Source organism: Teleopsis dalmanni, chromosome 1, assembly GCF_002237135.1.
Source record: "Teleopsis dalmanni isolate 2A chromosome 1, ASM223713v2, whole genome shotgun sequence".
In the NCBI taxonomy this organism is placed as follows: domain Eukaryota; kingdom Metazoa; phylum Arthropoda; class Insecta; order Diptera; family Diopsidae; genus Teleopsis; species Teleopsis dalmanni.
The window spans coordinates 89,243,972-89,259,524 of NC_051846.1; the positions used below are offsets into that span (position 1 = coordinate 89,243,972).

Here is a 15,553-nt window from a genome sequence, read left to right on the forward strand (position 1 = left end):
ACATAAGTAAGTGCAAGAGTGCAATTACTTTTTTAATGTGCAAGATTTATAATTGCATTAAAGTCAATGCTATTTGGAATTATTGATGCCTAAGTGCATGTGGATGAATTGTGAGTGATTGTAATTAATTGAGTTCAGTACATCTAAGCGACATGAGGATGTAATTACCTGCTCGCAGTGTTCGTAATCAAAGTCTTTTGTTCCGTTTCGATGGCTACGTACTTTGAGAACGGGGAATCTGCTTTGATATCTGTGGAGTTGATTAAATGCAAATTAAATTAGAAGCCATTAAATGTTAAATTGCGTTTTTGCTACAAATCCCATACATGGAAATGTTCACCAGAGGGGGGAGCTCAATGAAATGTGTGCCTGGACAAAATATTGCACTTGAACACCAGGAAAAGGGGTATACGTATATTTATGCGATTGAAGTCAATTTATGTGTGCGTGTGACACTAAAATTTTCAATTAAATAGTTCACCTACTACTTTTTGCGTTTTCACTGCAACTGCACCAAAATAGAAAGATTTTTCATATGCACTCAGTAAGTGGGCTTTCCCACTGATTCGTTTCTTGAAGCGAGTTAGTTAATCCAATTTCACTTTGACAGAAGTTACTGTTGCTGTGTTCCGCGTTTATCGCAAAACATGCACTACATGAACATAAGGAATCCTACAGATTTTCAGATTTTAATATTTCATTTATTATTGGCTTTTTTGATATTTATCTCAGCTGAACATGCAAAGTGTGGTCCGCGATGTTGCTAGATTAGTAGCTAAACAAGCTGTCATTAGAGTGAGCTCAGCAACTAAGGAGCGCTCAGCACCGCATTCATGTCGCTGGAGCTCCAGCAGTAGCTTCCTTTCTGCCACGAGATTTGCTCACTATTCCATTCTACAAATCGCCTCCATTTACTTTACATGCTGCACTGGCATTGCGCATTTGATTTCGCTCCATGCAACATATTTCATGATTCCAAATTTGCATATTCTCGTTGCTCGCAAGTGTGCATTTATTCCTGCCATTGTTGGGCGTTTGGACTTTAGTCATGTTTGTTACACAACTTGGACTTCACAGTCGACTATTGCTGATATATGAGCAATTTTGTCTGAATTTCAAAACATGTTGCAAACATTAAATTTTATTTTGGAAATTTTACGGTTTAATGTTACCGATGCTATGTTTGGACATTAAAGAAAATAAATAATTTTCAATAGAATTCATATTAAAATAATATTTTCTTTCAGTAAAATAAATTTAAAATAAGTGCATATCTGAATAAGTATGACAAATATTTGGAATGCATCTTTAAAACTTCTGACTTAAGAACAAGAACTAACAGGTCATAATCAAATCATTTAATCTACATAATGGAATAAGCAAATAATGTATATATAAATTCAAAGATCACATCATGGGCAATAACAATCAGATTGGACAATACTTCTCTGCAAGACACCATTAGAGAGTTATCTAGAATAAACTCATATTCGCACAATTTATTTTGGGAAGTCACATGGACACTTTTGACTTTAGACAAACACTCCTTAGACTGCGTCTATAGTATTCTTGGTATATTGATATTTACTGCAGAAATGTGCAGCCCTTTTAAATTACACCATGCTTTCCGTGGGGATTGGATTAAAGAACATGCAGTGAGAATTATAAGCTGGATCTTCTAGAATTGGACCAGTGTGAGTCCTATTTGTATTTGTTTTGGAAACCAAACTTGAATCAATTTAATATTTCATCATGATTATTATATAAACTATAAAAACAATAATAATAATAATAATAATAATAATCTCTTTATCAAAGATTTTGGGGTGTCTCGATATTTTCGATTCCATGAGCGACCATATTATATATACTCTTTGTCCTTCTTCTCTAAGGTTGCAAAAAGGCATTGCTTTCATTCATGATTAATTTTGTCTAGGTTGTTTTTGCTGACCTTTTCTTCTGCTTTTCAGAGAAGAATATAATGATGACTGACATATTTCAGTTACTAATTTTTTCAGCCTCCATTTACACGTTCGTTACCGTATTACGTTTAGTCACAAGAAATTTGTTTGGACCACACATCTTGATTTCTTGTTTTAGTGAGTCAGTATATGCATAAGATCTTACATAAGCAACAATTGAAAAATCCTCTAAGTGTTTTTGTATTTTTCTGAAACGAACCACATTGTGAAACAATGCAAAAGGACGAACAGTACACATGCTTGAAAATTTTGCCACTGCCACTGTAAAACCATACCGGATGATATCTGGTGCAAGCACCTAGCAACTTTTTTATTCAGCTCTAAGCCTAAATCGCAAGCCCCTGGAAGCGATTACACAAAGTAACCTGTCTGCTTGCATTTTACTTGGAAAATTTCAGCGCAGTCCTTGGCGTCTTGAATCCAAGTTCTGGCACAGACTCTACTTGGTACCCCTAAATAGTTACATGGTACCTCCTGGGTAATGAACTTATATTGCGTGCAGTTAGTCCCATCCCTAGGATTTTAAATTTGGATTGTCAGCGTTTGACACTCGTCACGTAAAATCAGCCGCCAGTAAAGAACGTAAAGATATCTCGGAATTGAAAACTGATTTACGTTGATCACCCATGCAAACGCTTAAAAGATAATTCTTCTCTAATACACAATCGTATAAACCGGATGTCGGGAATAAACTGGATATCATATCAGGGAGTAGTTTTAAAAGTGGATCTATTTACTCTTTCTCTCTACTTTCCACTGGTTATAACATTATATAGTTTGTATTTTTTTTCAAAAACAATAACTATTGGCTACTTTATCCCACATAATTATTTTGTGAATTGTAAAATTCAGTAACAATTAAAAAAAAGCGAAATTATTAATGTTCATATTTAAAACATATAAAAAACATATTTGGTTCCAGGATAAATTCATTTTGGAAAGTTCTAGATGCAGCGAAGTTTTTTGGACAGCATGGAGTTCGCTTTGACCAAATTATTCTGAGTTTTGTTAAGAAATATATAATCAAAAATATTAAATATATTGTATAACTGATAAATTCTTGAATACATACCAGTATGACTATAACATATATAATGTAAGTGCATATATTACATACATAATATATTTTTATTAAATGAACCGAAGAAGTTGTTAGTGCTCATTAGACGACGCTGATGAGGGACGCTACAGTTGAACATGCCTATCTTTAGTGACGTTGTATATGAATGTGTCTATATCTGTTAGGAAATTATATTTCTGTTCATGGCAACCATCTATAATGACATATTATGTCAGGATTCGTATAAACAGTGTAAGTCTGTGTTCAAAATTAGGCTCAATATAATTAATAAAATTCAAAAAAAATTTTTTTAACAAATTAATATGTACTTTTGGTAGGTTCAATCCAATAAATAACTTTTGAAATTGCGTTGATAAAAATTATTTAAGTTACCGAAGCTATAAGAAAATAACTTCAATCATCAATATTTATTAGTTTTTGGTTAGAAGAAACCTTTAATTTGTTGTGCAATATTTTGTAAATATTTGTCTTGACATGTTAATGTTTTACACAATCAACAAAGCGTTTCCAATTTATTCTTAATTAATCAATATTAATTTTACTTAATTAAATCGAAATTCATCTACTGGTGCCAACTTTTGCAGGGAGTACGTCTCGGTACAAAGTGCAAGATAAATAGTGCATATAAAATTTATTATTGACTGCAATGGCTGCTCACTTCACTTCGAAAGCAGGTGCAAGTAACTCAATTCCAGAGGTAAACTTTTGCTATTGCATTTCTACTTTTTGCAAACCAAAAATGAGCAATCAAACACTGAAGTCTAGGAAACTGCATAGATCAGCTCTGGTATTTTGCTTTTGCAAAATGCGTACACTCAGGCATGAAGAGTGCAAATAGTTTTATACGAAATTATATTTAAAATTTATACGTTCATTTCCTCCCCAAGGGTAGGTGCAAATAACTTCAACATTAACTTAAGCTAAGGAAGATTAAACTTAACAAGGAACAAGATTCTTGGTTTCATAAATCATATTTGGTCCAATAAATTTCCAGCTTTTTGCTTTGCAGAATCAACTTACACTGGGAATGAATGCAAATTGCGGGGGTGGGCAGAAATATTGATATCCATTGAAACAAGTAACTAATTGAAAATTTCTTCATCATGGTGAAAAAGCAAAACTTTCAATATTCCCATAAAATCAATTTATCATGAGCACAAGTAAGTTGCAAAGTTGAACTATAAAACTGCACCTGCAGTTTCTGTCTGCAGATGCAAACAGTTTCCCCCTTTCTTCAACGCACTTTAAATGAATATGCAGCATTTTTGTGCTCCACTTACTCTTTCTAGTGGACTGAAAAGTAACCTTGAATGTCTCAAACTATAAAATTAATTAAATTTTAAAAGGTAAAACTGTGTCAACTCGCACTTATAAGCCCCACACGTCCACCGTCGTCAATTGCCTAAAACTAAAGCACTCAATTATAATCAAACTTAATCTGAAATGTTTACTTTTTTACCTATTTTAAAGACGTCAAATGGACGTCCTTCAAATGTACCTTATTATGGATTTCATAGTTCACTAAAATTGCGTCGCTAAGTGATGTCGCTGGTAAGTTACTATCTGATATTCTAAATTTTCTCCTGTGGGAGGCTTTATAGCCGCAGGTCAGGGCAGGCAATTGAACTGAACTGCAGTATGGATTATAAATTACAAATTAATTCGGTAATTAATAACAATAGATTCACTGTACTCTTTTAATAATAGTTCAATAAAACTTGGATATTTAATAAAATAATTAATTATAATTAACAAAATAAATTTAGAAAAGTAAAAATATAATTCAATAAAAATTATGTATTATAACAACAATCATGGGTCTTAAGAATATCATGCGTTTCTTTTCAGATATTACGATTTACAGCCACCTTTCCGAGTTAGCGACACAATTCAACTACAAAAGTTAACTGTTACTTTGTCAAATATTAAATTAGAAATAATAAATTATATAAATCATATAATATAAAAACTATTTTAAGCTGATGTTAAATCATCTTTAAAAGTGTTAAGACACTCTTTTCAAATGAAAATATATGCTATAACAAGATAAATTTGAATCGTATTCGATGTCTGTTGAAATAAGCGGGAAGGTATATATATATATAACTGTAGAAGCAGATTTAGAACTCAACACAATTAATTTAAAATTTTTCCTGAGTTGGGAGTTTTCTGGACCGGAGCTATTTACCAACACGAGTGATAGTCCAATTTGTAAGTTTTGCATGCTGTATAAAGAATTGTAATATGATCCTTTTATATATAAATTTATAAATCTTTATAAACATAGCAGATGGAAGTAAATTTGTTCAGGTATCTCTAAATCTACGGAACTCGTATTAATCAATGTCCATAAAAGTGACTATTATTTTATTATTATGTCTTATTTGATTCTTTAAATCATTTTCAATATTTTATTTTAGAAGTACAACGGTAATCTTGTCTTTGATGTGAACGTTGAAAATAGGGTCTATCAATTTCAATTGGAAGTTTTTTCAAGACGATAAGTTTTTCAAAATCCAACTCCATCAGTCTACTATAACCAGCGAGAATAGAAAATATTTAAAATAGCGCAAAGAATTGCAAGTATATATTATCTTTAGTACTAACTTTATATAAAGGATAATAGGTTTTCAAAATTACATATTCCACCCTCGTATAGCTTACTGTTGTAATGGAATTGCATGGGTTGTCGGATCTGTGGATGTTGATAATAAAAAAAAATAATTTATAAAAATAACGGTGAATATTCTGCCTCCTAATTACATTTATAATAAGCCCGCTATATCTAGTTTCATTAAATTTGCTTACTTACTTACTGTAGTCCTCTTCTTCTCGTTTAGCATAGGGTCCTTAAATTAAATTCAACTTTATTAATATATAAAGGGAACGTTATATTGTATCCAAGAAGGAAGGACATAAAATAATATAATGTGATAAGGTTTTGCGAGTGTTGCCGGGGGTAAAATTTAATATATTATATTTATATCTATATAATTATAATAAGCTATTATAAATTTAAATTTATAGATGCACAAAGAATCTATTAAAAACATTTTCAAGTTATAGGCTAATTTAATAATTTATTCTAAAGATTCTGGAAACCCAGAACCTCTACAAGATACTAGAACTTAATATAAGTAAATCAATATGTTTATAAATCAAATTTTTTTTATATTAAATATCTTATTTTAATTATATATTAAATTCAATTAATAATTGAATATAAAAAAGGTAGACGTTCCTGAAATACCCTATACCTGACAATTTTTAGCTGTTAATCAATATTTGCAGGTGCATATCGTTTCTCTTCTCATTCTATATAAAATTTCTGTTAAATTTATGGTGTTTTTCCGAAAGTTCACTTGGTAAAAAAATAAACTTTATTAACAAAAAAATACTTTTTATTATATCCACTTTTATCGCTACATGTGGCTTCAATATAATAAAGACACCTCGAGTCAGCAGGAATAGGAACTGCTGGACAAAGGCTCGCGTGCGTGAACTCATAATTCGCAATATATTTTGAATGGAAAAAACCCTAACACCGCATGTGCAAATGTTGCGTTCCAACTCAATGGACACTTGCTGCACTCGGAACGTAGCAAAACTAGAAATGCATTGCATGTTAAGGGCAAAGATTCGTGCTGCCACCAATCCTCCATTGGCAGCTGGCCATGTGCAACGTCACATTCGTATTAGCACAATCAGTCGTGCGCAACATATCAACATTGCAGCTCTGATATCACATAGAATTGGAATGTGGAAATGAACACGCTCTAAATTACAGACCGAAACAATACAATGTATCCACAACTTCGCTTTCCAGATACGTAAGCTCAGTTCCTCATTATTTTTTCACATTAACTCTACTTATATGACAGCATTTTAATTTCATTAGATTTGCGAATGTTTGCATTTTCTATCTGCAAAAGACTTAGCCACCAGCAGGACCAACACGGTACTTTGTTCTCCGCTTCGACGTAACTTGCCACTTACGAGTTCCCAACTTGCTATTTATTTCTTCGGACGAACTTTAAATTTAATTTTACTTTTATCTAACTTTTGTTTATTTATTGGGTTATTTTTAATCAGTGCAGCACACACCAATCAATGACTTTCTGCCAAGGATTCTGCATCGCAATCCTTTCGGGTGGACTCCTGCTTGTTTATTTGCAAATCTGAACTTTGCCGCAGACCTTTATTAGAACTTGTCAAAATGACACAAAAAGGTTTCACACATTTCAGCATTGGAGGTGTTGGCCCAAAAAAATCACACAAAGTACCGAAACTGATTTTTGGAAATGTTATCAATAGTTTTTTGTCAGCTTATGGAAAATTTGCCCGGCAACTTTGCTTGTTTAACCCATTTCGGGCCATCGGCAGTGTTAGTTTGTCGCTTTTGATTTTGAGGAGTGAACACTGATTTGTGTGAAAAGGGATTTTTAATGATGTTTGGTTTCCCAACGTCAATTATGTACACAAAGAGGAAACTTGTTTGCCAGCTTGTTTTTTCCGAACTGAACTGTGTAGTTCGGACGATGGAAAGGTTTGGCTTGAGGAGCAGTGACTGAAATTTCTGGTTTGGGACCGAATTTATCATATTTCATATTCTAGTATTAATCATCTGCTGACACCTGCTAAAAATGTTATCATTTGAATGAAATTTGGTTTGTTCTTTTAGGGTTGCTGCTTAATGAGCTGAAAACTTATATAGAGGCATTTATGCACCACAAAGTACATAATTAAGGATTATTAATTAAAAACTCTTCTTGTTTAATGTTGTAGATTCATCAATGCTTCTTTCAGACGGAGATATCCAAACAAGCACGTTTCTTTTATTTTCTTTTGTTATGCACAAAAATTTTATTAAGTAATAGTAGATAATGACACATAGGTATAATAAAAAATATATCATTTCCAAATATACTACCGCAATATACCGTATACAACACAACAACCGACTAGTAATACATATGTTTAAGAATATACAAATTATTTTATGTTCAGTTTCAATAACCTCCAAACATTCTCCGCTTTCTCAAAAGAAGTCGAACATTTTTGTGAAACATCGGCTTAGAAGTCACAGTACACTGGACCTTCATAGACTAAGCGTTGTGTGTCTCTTTACAAATCATTTCTAAAAAGTGATTTAGTGGCTTAAAGCCTCTCATGGCGTTTTTTATTACTCCCCGAAATTTAAATTTAGTTCACAATTTTACAATATGAATCGTTTAACAACCGCTGAACTTTTTGAAATTGCGAAAACGTACTACAAAAATGATAATTCGGCACTTGTAATCCGAATGTAATTGTCAAAAGACCATTGCATCCACAAAAAGTTCTTCAATGTTGAGACATTTAGTCTGGGGTTTGAAAAGCAGGCTGAGTTTTTAGAATGATAATGGTGTGCTATAACCGCAAATACTGACTACAGTTCATCTACATTACCAAGTCTTTTAAGCATTAAATTGAAAAAACAGATGTTGAAGACATCTAGTTTCAATAAGACGATGATATTAGCCACAGAATTGGCTTTTTTGCGCATGAAATTTTTGATTTCATATATCAGCACTGAACTTTTTTTTGTGAGGTTAAGTAGAAGATCGTGTTTATGCAAGCGATCCTCATTCTCTTGACGCTTTAAAAACGAACAACCATTAAGTTATGGCCACATAGCGACTTATTCCAGCTATATGTTATTCCCAGCTATATGTTATATTCACAACCAATAGCAAGAATAAAAGTTAATTATAAAATTAAAGTTTAATCGAAATCTTATTTACATTAATTTTCAGAATCATGAATTAGATAATCCTATATGTGTTGAGCTATGCGTACTTGGTTAATAGTTATGCCAGCGTTTAGAAGCCAGCCTCAGATTAGTTATGGATATACAAAACTTTTTAGTTCAGAGTTTTGTATATTCTGAGATTCAGTTTTCAATATACTCTAAAATACAAATTTTGTTGACGATGCCAATATTTGGAATAAGTCCACTCAATTTTTAATCTATTTCATATATCCGAAATGACAAATGCAAATTAATAGTCTTACCTAAATATCTTAACCTTAAGAGTCTTAACCTATCTTAAAAATCTGGCTTTGTTAATCCTTTAAGTAAGTTAAGAAAGTTATCCATACTTAAGTTAAACTAAAATAATTTAAACCCCAAGTTTTAATAGCTGACAATGAAAATCATATTATGGGATTTGAAATATATTACGTATCTTATGTTGCGTATGAAATGCAATTGATTTAATGTGATATTCATTTTATCATATTTGATTATCCTTTGTAATTTTGTCAAATTCACGATATTAAAACAATTTATAGATGTTTCCATGTTAACACATTAGCCGTCCGGCACTACATAACTTCCTGCTGGACTCAGCTTTTATCTAAAAAATCAAGAACTTCTTATATAGAGAATATTCAAATTATTGGAAACATTAGTTCCTATCAGCGTTGTGTATTTCAAATAAACCAGTACCAAACGTGGGTACGTGGTATTATTTATACTTAGTCTTAACAATTATTTAAATCCAGAAGTGAAAAATATAGACCCGACGATCGCAATGCCACATCCCATTGCAGTAATAATAATAACTATTTTGTCTAATGTAAATTGACTTTAAAAATCAAATATTTCCGAATCTTATTGGTCGAAATATGTTGGTTCTTAAAACTGTACTCTAATACTATATTCTGATATTTCATTAAAATTCATGATTCCTGAAGTCTGATTGGTTCAGTTGCTTACTAAGACATATTGAAAAGTTTTAAAATTTTATTCGAACTTAACTAAAGCAGTTAATGACCGATCAAAAGCGTTAAAAATTACAGAAACAATTAAGAAGTTTAATTTAAAAAAAAAATTTAAATATTGTAATATATCCAACATGAGAAATATTCGCTTAAAACAATCATTATTTGAATCCCACATTTAAAACGAAATTTAAGGGAAAATTAGTGCTATTGTGTGTGATGATGCATCAAGTTTGCCACGTATTTTTTTCGCGCTTATAAATGGAAAAACTTCTGGAAAATTTCAAAGCAATTAAGCTTTTTTCATAAAAATGTAATATGTTTTGAAGTGCAGAGTCAACAATATTCAGCAAAACAGTAGCGCGGCTCCGAGTGGCACTTGAAGAGCGCGTGAAAAGCAAGACTGCAATATATGAGATGAGTCCACCCGCTGCACGTTGCACTGCTACTAGTACCAGATGAATACACCACAGTAGCTGAGATATATGAACTTTCAACCTTTATCATTGCTAACCTCACATAAATGCTTTGAAAGGAACAATACTCCTTCAAACTTTGGATTTCCATGCCAGAGTGCAGTTGCCACCACCTTTAATTATAAGTTTATCCCTCATATAAGCTATGTCTAATTGTGAAATGTACGTGTGAGCGAGTTTATTTAATAAAAATAAAAAAATTACTTAAGTAAACACTTCACACGTGTACTTCTTAGTCAATTTAGCAAAGTGATTAAGAGTGCACTCAACTGCTAATTATATTATTTATATTGCCAACATCATTCCAAAAACTTCCATTTCAGTTTCTCGAAAAGTGGCGGATCTCTTTTGTCATTGGGTCAACTGAAGTTAGTTGAATGCAAGACATCTTTTGTTTGATTTATAGCTAAGTATAAGTATCACACAAAGTCATATGATGGTATGGAGATAGCATCTTTAAGCAGAAGTAGCCCTGCAAAGTATTTCAATTTGTCATTCCATTTTCCAACAATGATTGTTACTTTACAAAGTTAACAATCTCTTTTGATTAAAATTTTTTTTATTACTTTTAAAATTAAGTAAGTAATTTAAGTAATTTAATATTAGTAATTAATTTGTATTTAACGTTAATTCACTCTACCATAATAGATTACAAATCTGAAGTATCTGTTTATACTTTATTTCGGTGTATAAAAGTACTGATGTTTATGAGTTACCGATTGAATCTATGGCAGCGATAATTTCTTTAAATGAAATAAAATTTTTAATTAATTTTTATAAATTTATTTCACATATTCTTGACAAATCATGATGCATATATATATTAATTTATTCTAAGCTATTAGTTAGAGGACTTCTACTATTATAGTATACGAGTACTTGTATCTTATCAAATGTACGATCACGTTACTTAAATAAAGTTTAATAAGCCATTGTAATCTGGGACTTTCAATACATTTCTACACTAAAACTGAAATATTTTGCCACTTGAAGTACAAATCTTATAAATTTAATCTATTATCACAGTAAATTAATTTTAACATTTCTTAATGCACAACATAACATTCGAGAGGAGCCTACACCCCCCACTGCATATTTAATTTAATCAGTCGAGTGCGCTGCATCCGCGCCATTACGGAGTGGCAGTTCCGGTGGAAGCGGCGAGGTTCTAAACGGCACCTGTGGCAGCGGCTGCTCCACGGCTTGGCTGTAATTTGCATTGGTGTAGATGTAGCTGGGTTCATTAGACTCATTTCTCGTCAAACCGAAGTGGCCGATGTGATGTTGCTCGAAAGTGGGATGCACGAACTGCATTTCGTTATTGTTGCTATTAGCTCCATTTGAGTACATTGTTGGTACGTCAATATAGGAGTAATATGGCTCAGCAACAGGTGACATATTACTTACTTTCTCGTGACTATAGTCGCCCGTACTTGGTATTTGGAGCTGCTGGAAGTTCTGCTTATTAGGATTTGCTTCATTGCTGTGGTTGGGGCAAACATCGAAGTAATTCGTAGAGGAATGCGGTGGTGTATAGGTGTTTGGAAATGACGACACAATACCCATATTGCGGCTAAGATTACGGTGACGTGTAGCGAAGTCATCGTCGCATACAGTTTTCTGGTATTCCCGTTTTTTGTTGTCTTCCGTTTCCTCTTTACAAAGTACAGATTTAAGTTGTTGTTTCAAATTCTTTCGATATCGATAAGTAAAGAGAGCTAATGTTGTTAGAGTGGCCACAACACCAACAATTAGTGCACCAATCAAAGTTTGCCTGCGTGGATCAGCTGTTGTGCAACCTATTGAAATGGTGTCTACGTCTTTTAGAAATTTGCCTTGTAAACTCTTAGGAAATTTGCACTGCACATCGGCAATGGTCGATTCACTTCCATTTTTCTCTCGTAGAAGTTTGTGCATCCACATTAAGCGACAGTCACACACTAAAGGATTTTCACTTAAATCAAAAGTTAATATATTTTGTAGATTCATTCCTTGCTCATCGAACGTATTCAGTGCATTGTTTCTTATCAGAACATGGCGTAAGTGAGGCAAGCCACTGAGAATTTCGGGTTGCAATTCATTCAAGTTTCTATTGGAGGATAAATTGATGTATTCCAAATTTGTATTGCCATTAAAAGCGCCATTCAGGATGCGTTTTAGTTCCAATGCACCATTTATTTCCAAATGTTTTAGTTGCTGTAGACTGCCGAAAGCATCTTTTTGTATGATTTCAAAATTATTTTCACCGATGAAAAGTTCTTCTAATCGAGGCAAATGTTGAAAACTTGCGCTTGGAACTTCTACCATATGATTGTCTGATAAGTCCAATGTACGCAACATTTCTAAACCTTCAAATGAGTTCTCCGATATGTTGTACAACCCAGAACTGCGTAGGTTCAGACGCGTTAGACGTTTTAAGTCCTGAAAAGAGTGTGCGGGTAATGTTTTCAGCAGGTTCATTCCTAAATACAGTTCCGCCAAATTTGTAAGAGGATAGTATATCACTGCATCCAGCGGGGACTTCAAACCATTATCATCTATATATAATATACGTAGATTTAATAATTGGTCGAAGGCTTTGGGATGAATAACCTCAATGCGGTTCTCGCCTATATTAAGTTCTTCAATATTTTTCAGGGGTGTGAAGGTACTTTCTTGCAACTCCGTAATGAGATTACCGCGCAGATTTAAAATCGTGACTGAAGAAAGTCCAATAAACGTTTTGTTACTTATCTCTCCGACTTTGTTATTGCTTAGATTCAATTCCAGTAAGTTTCGCTGGTACGCAAATGTACGTTGCGGAATGGCCATTAAGTGATTAGACGACAAATCCAGGTGTGTTAGCTCGGAGTAAAACTGTATGGATGAGTCTATAGTTTTGATTTTATTTTTCTGTATGATAAGACGTTGAATGAATGGATTTAACGTTATTGGTAGAACATCCAAATTTCCCTCATCGCAGTATACGACAAGTGTTTTATCGTCGCAGTGACATTCCGGTAGGCAACTGACAAGGCTACAGACTGCATTAGCAAAGAGGAGCAAGGCCAGACTGAATGCTATAAACTTCTGCATTGTTGAGTTTTGGGCATTTGCAAATTTCGAAATTTTGAATTTATTTTTGCATTAATTTTGAAATTCTTTCCCGATAATTGGATATATTAAGGCCATTAAAGCGTTATAAACACAACAAGTTTTGCTTTTAATATTATTTTTTGATTTTATTACACTGAGCTTATACTCGGAAACCCATTGCACATGTGCGCATTTGCTCATTTACGATTCCACTGAACGTCTCGTTTCTGGCACAATTCTCAAGCACTTATTTTCTTGAACTTCGACTTTTTGCCTTCGTTACAAACGTTCCAGTTCAAAATTTTTTTTTTAATAAAGTTAATTCGTTAAGACGTTATCGATCACGAACACAACCGTTTACTACAGAGCCACAAACTTAACTGGTTAAATAATCCACCGAAGAAGTCATGGCAAGTGAACCCTTTCTCAGGCAAACACAATAGAAACCAGTTTGCAGAACTGTCGCACTCTCCGCTAACTTCAAATTTCGCTCTCATTCAAGAGAGCTGATCATGATCAGTAAAAGTGATAAATCCGGTTTATGCCAAGCTACAAACAACACTTGCAGAAAATGTTTGAAGTAGTTTACAATGTATTCCTGCAGATGACGCTGCAATCAGTAGATATGTTTAAAACTGGTTCTCTTGTAAATTGTATTACCGATCTGTGAGAACTCCATTATTTCAAATATATACAGAGGCGTATATATATAAATGCATGCACTAAAGAATGCTTTGTTGCAAATCAATTAACATTCTGTTAGTTTAACAGCTGCTAAATTGTGGGAATTACTTTCACAGAAATTTAACAGTCCTCAGTATAATTTTTTTTTGTATTTTAAGTTAAATAATTTTATATATTTTAAGTGTTAATTTGCTATTTAATTAATTATTAATAAAGTGTTATTTAATTAAAACATATGCTTTTTACATTTGATATCATTCTATATCTCGATTCGCAGCATAATATTGTTAATTTTGGCTCAAATGAAAAGACTTTAAAAAAAGGATGCTACAAAATACGTACTGCCTTATAAATAAATAGATAAAATTCATTTAAAAAATAATCTGTGAATTATTAGAATTAGTTTTGGGTTAACAACTGAATAAATATTAATAGGTACACCTACTGCGATTTCTGCTGCATTCAAATTCTTAATTGTTATTAATTACTTAATCTTAATTACTTAATTACTATTGTTTTATATTCTAAATTTATTGTCAAAATAACATGAAATAAATAATTATGGTCCTTTATAATTTCAAATATCAAGCACAAGTAATTATTCCATAAATAACAAAAGTATGTAAAATAAGCTTACTTATTTTTCTTTTTTGAAGAGTTGTGTTTATATTTCTAAGTTTAAAAATATAAATAAAAATTTAGAAAAAAGAAATCACAATTTGTTTTTGCAATAATTTTTTTTTTTCGATATTTCGACTTTAGTCTAAAGTAATCTTCAGGACATCTAATCAACATATTCAAATACTAATCAATATATTAATCCATAGTGGTGGATTAGAGCATAAATGAATGTGTATATATATATATTTATATATGTACTTGTTTATTGATGTATAATACTTTTATATATCTGGGCACGGTTGCCAACATCAGTTTTAAAATTGATCCTTGTGTGAGGTGTAATAATTAAAATTGCGAGCAGCTCCAAAAAGTATCGTTTACGATGATTATTTTCTTAGTGTAGAATTTTCACATTTTCTAAATCAGGGCTCATGGTGCGAAGCAAGGGCTATTTTGGCTTCCAACCGACCTTATTTTTTATGCTGTGTTCATGACCAGCCATTCTAGTTTTTAATTTATTTTTGGTCGTTCCGACATATACTTGGTCACATACGTCGTACCCGTCACCTTTGCAACTGATTTGGTATACTACGTTTGATTTGTCCAAGTTATTTATTTTTGTTTTTAAGTTGGAATACAGTGCGTTCATCGTATTTCCAGATCTTAGTGTGATATTATAATTTGATTGATCATAAATATTAGATGTCAATATTTGGTTAGAGAGTTTAGGAGCTCTTTTTATCATATTTTTTGCTGTATTTTGCACTACATGGTATGGATGGTTTGAATAAAAATTGATGATTCTGATGCAGTTGGTTTTTGATACCATTTTGTAAAGATGTGATTATTATGTCTCAACAATTTGATAT

The 15,553-nt window shown here is 32.3% G+C and overlaps 1 protein-coding gene across 1 annotated transcript; it reads right to left on the bottom strand.

Annotated features, from left to right (window-relative positions):
- Window positions 1–11,107: 11,107 nt before the first annotated feature.
- Window positions 11,108–13,756, bottom strand: LOC119671688 (TLR4 interactor with leucine rich repeats-like). The gene has a single exon (XM_038082437.1). The coding sequence runs from the start codon at window positions 13,377–13,379 to the stop codon at window positions 11,406–11,408; it is 1,974 nt and encodes a 657-aa protein (XP_037938365.1). The 5' UTR covers window positions 13,380–13,756; the 3' UTR covers window positions 11,108–11,405.
- Between the last annotated feature and the right edge of the window lie 1,797 nt (window positions 13,757–15,553).

Excerpts from the sequence above, each read along its gene's own strand:
- LOC119671688 (XM_038082437.1), bottom strand. The coding sequence starts at position 13,379 with ATGCAGAAGTTTATAGCATTCAGTCTGGCCTTGCTCCTCTTTGCTAAT.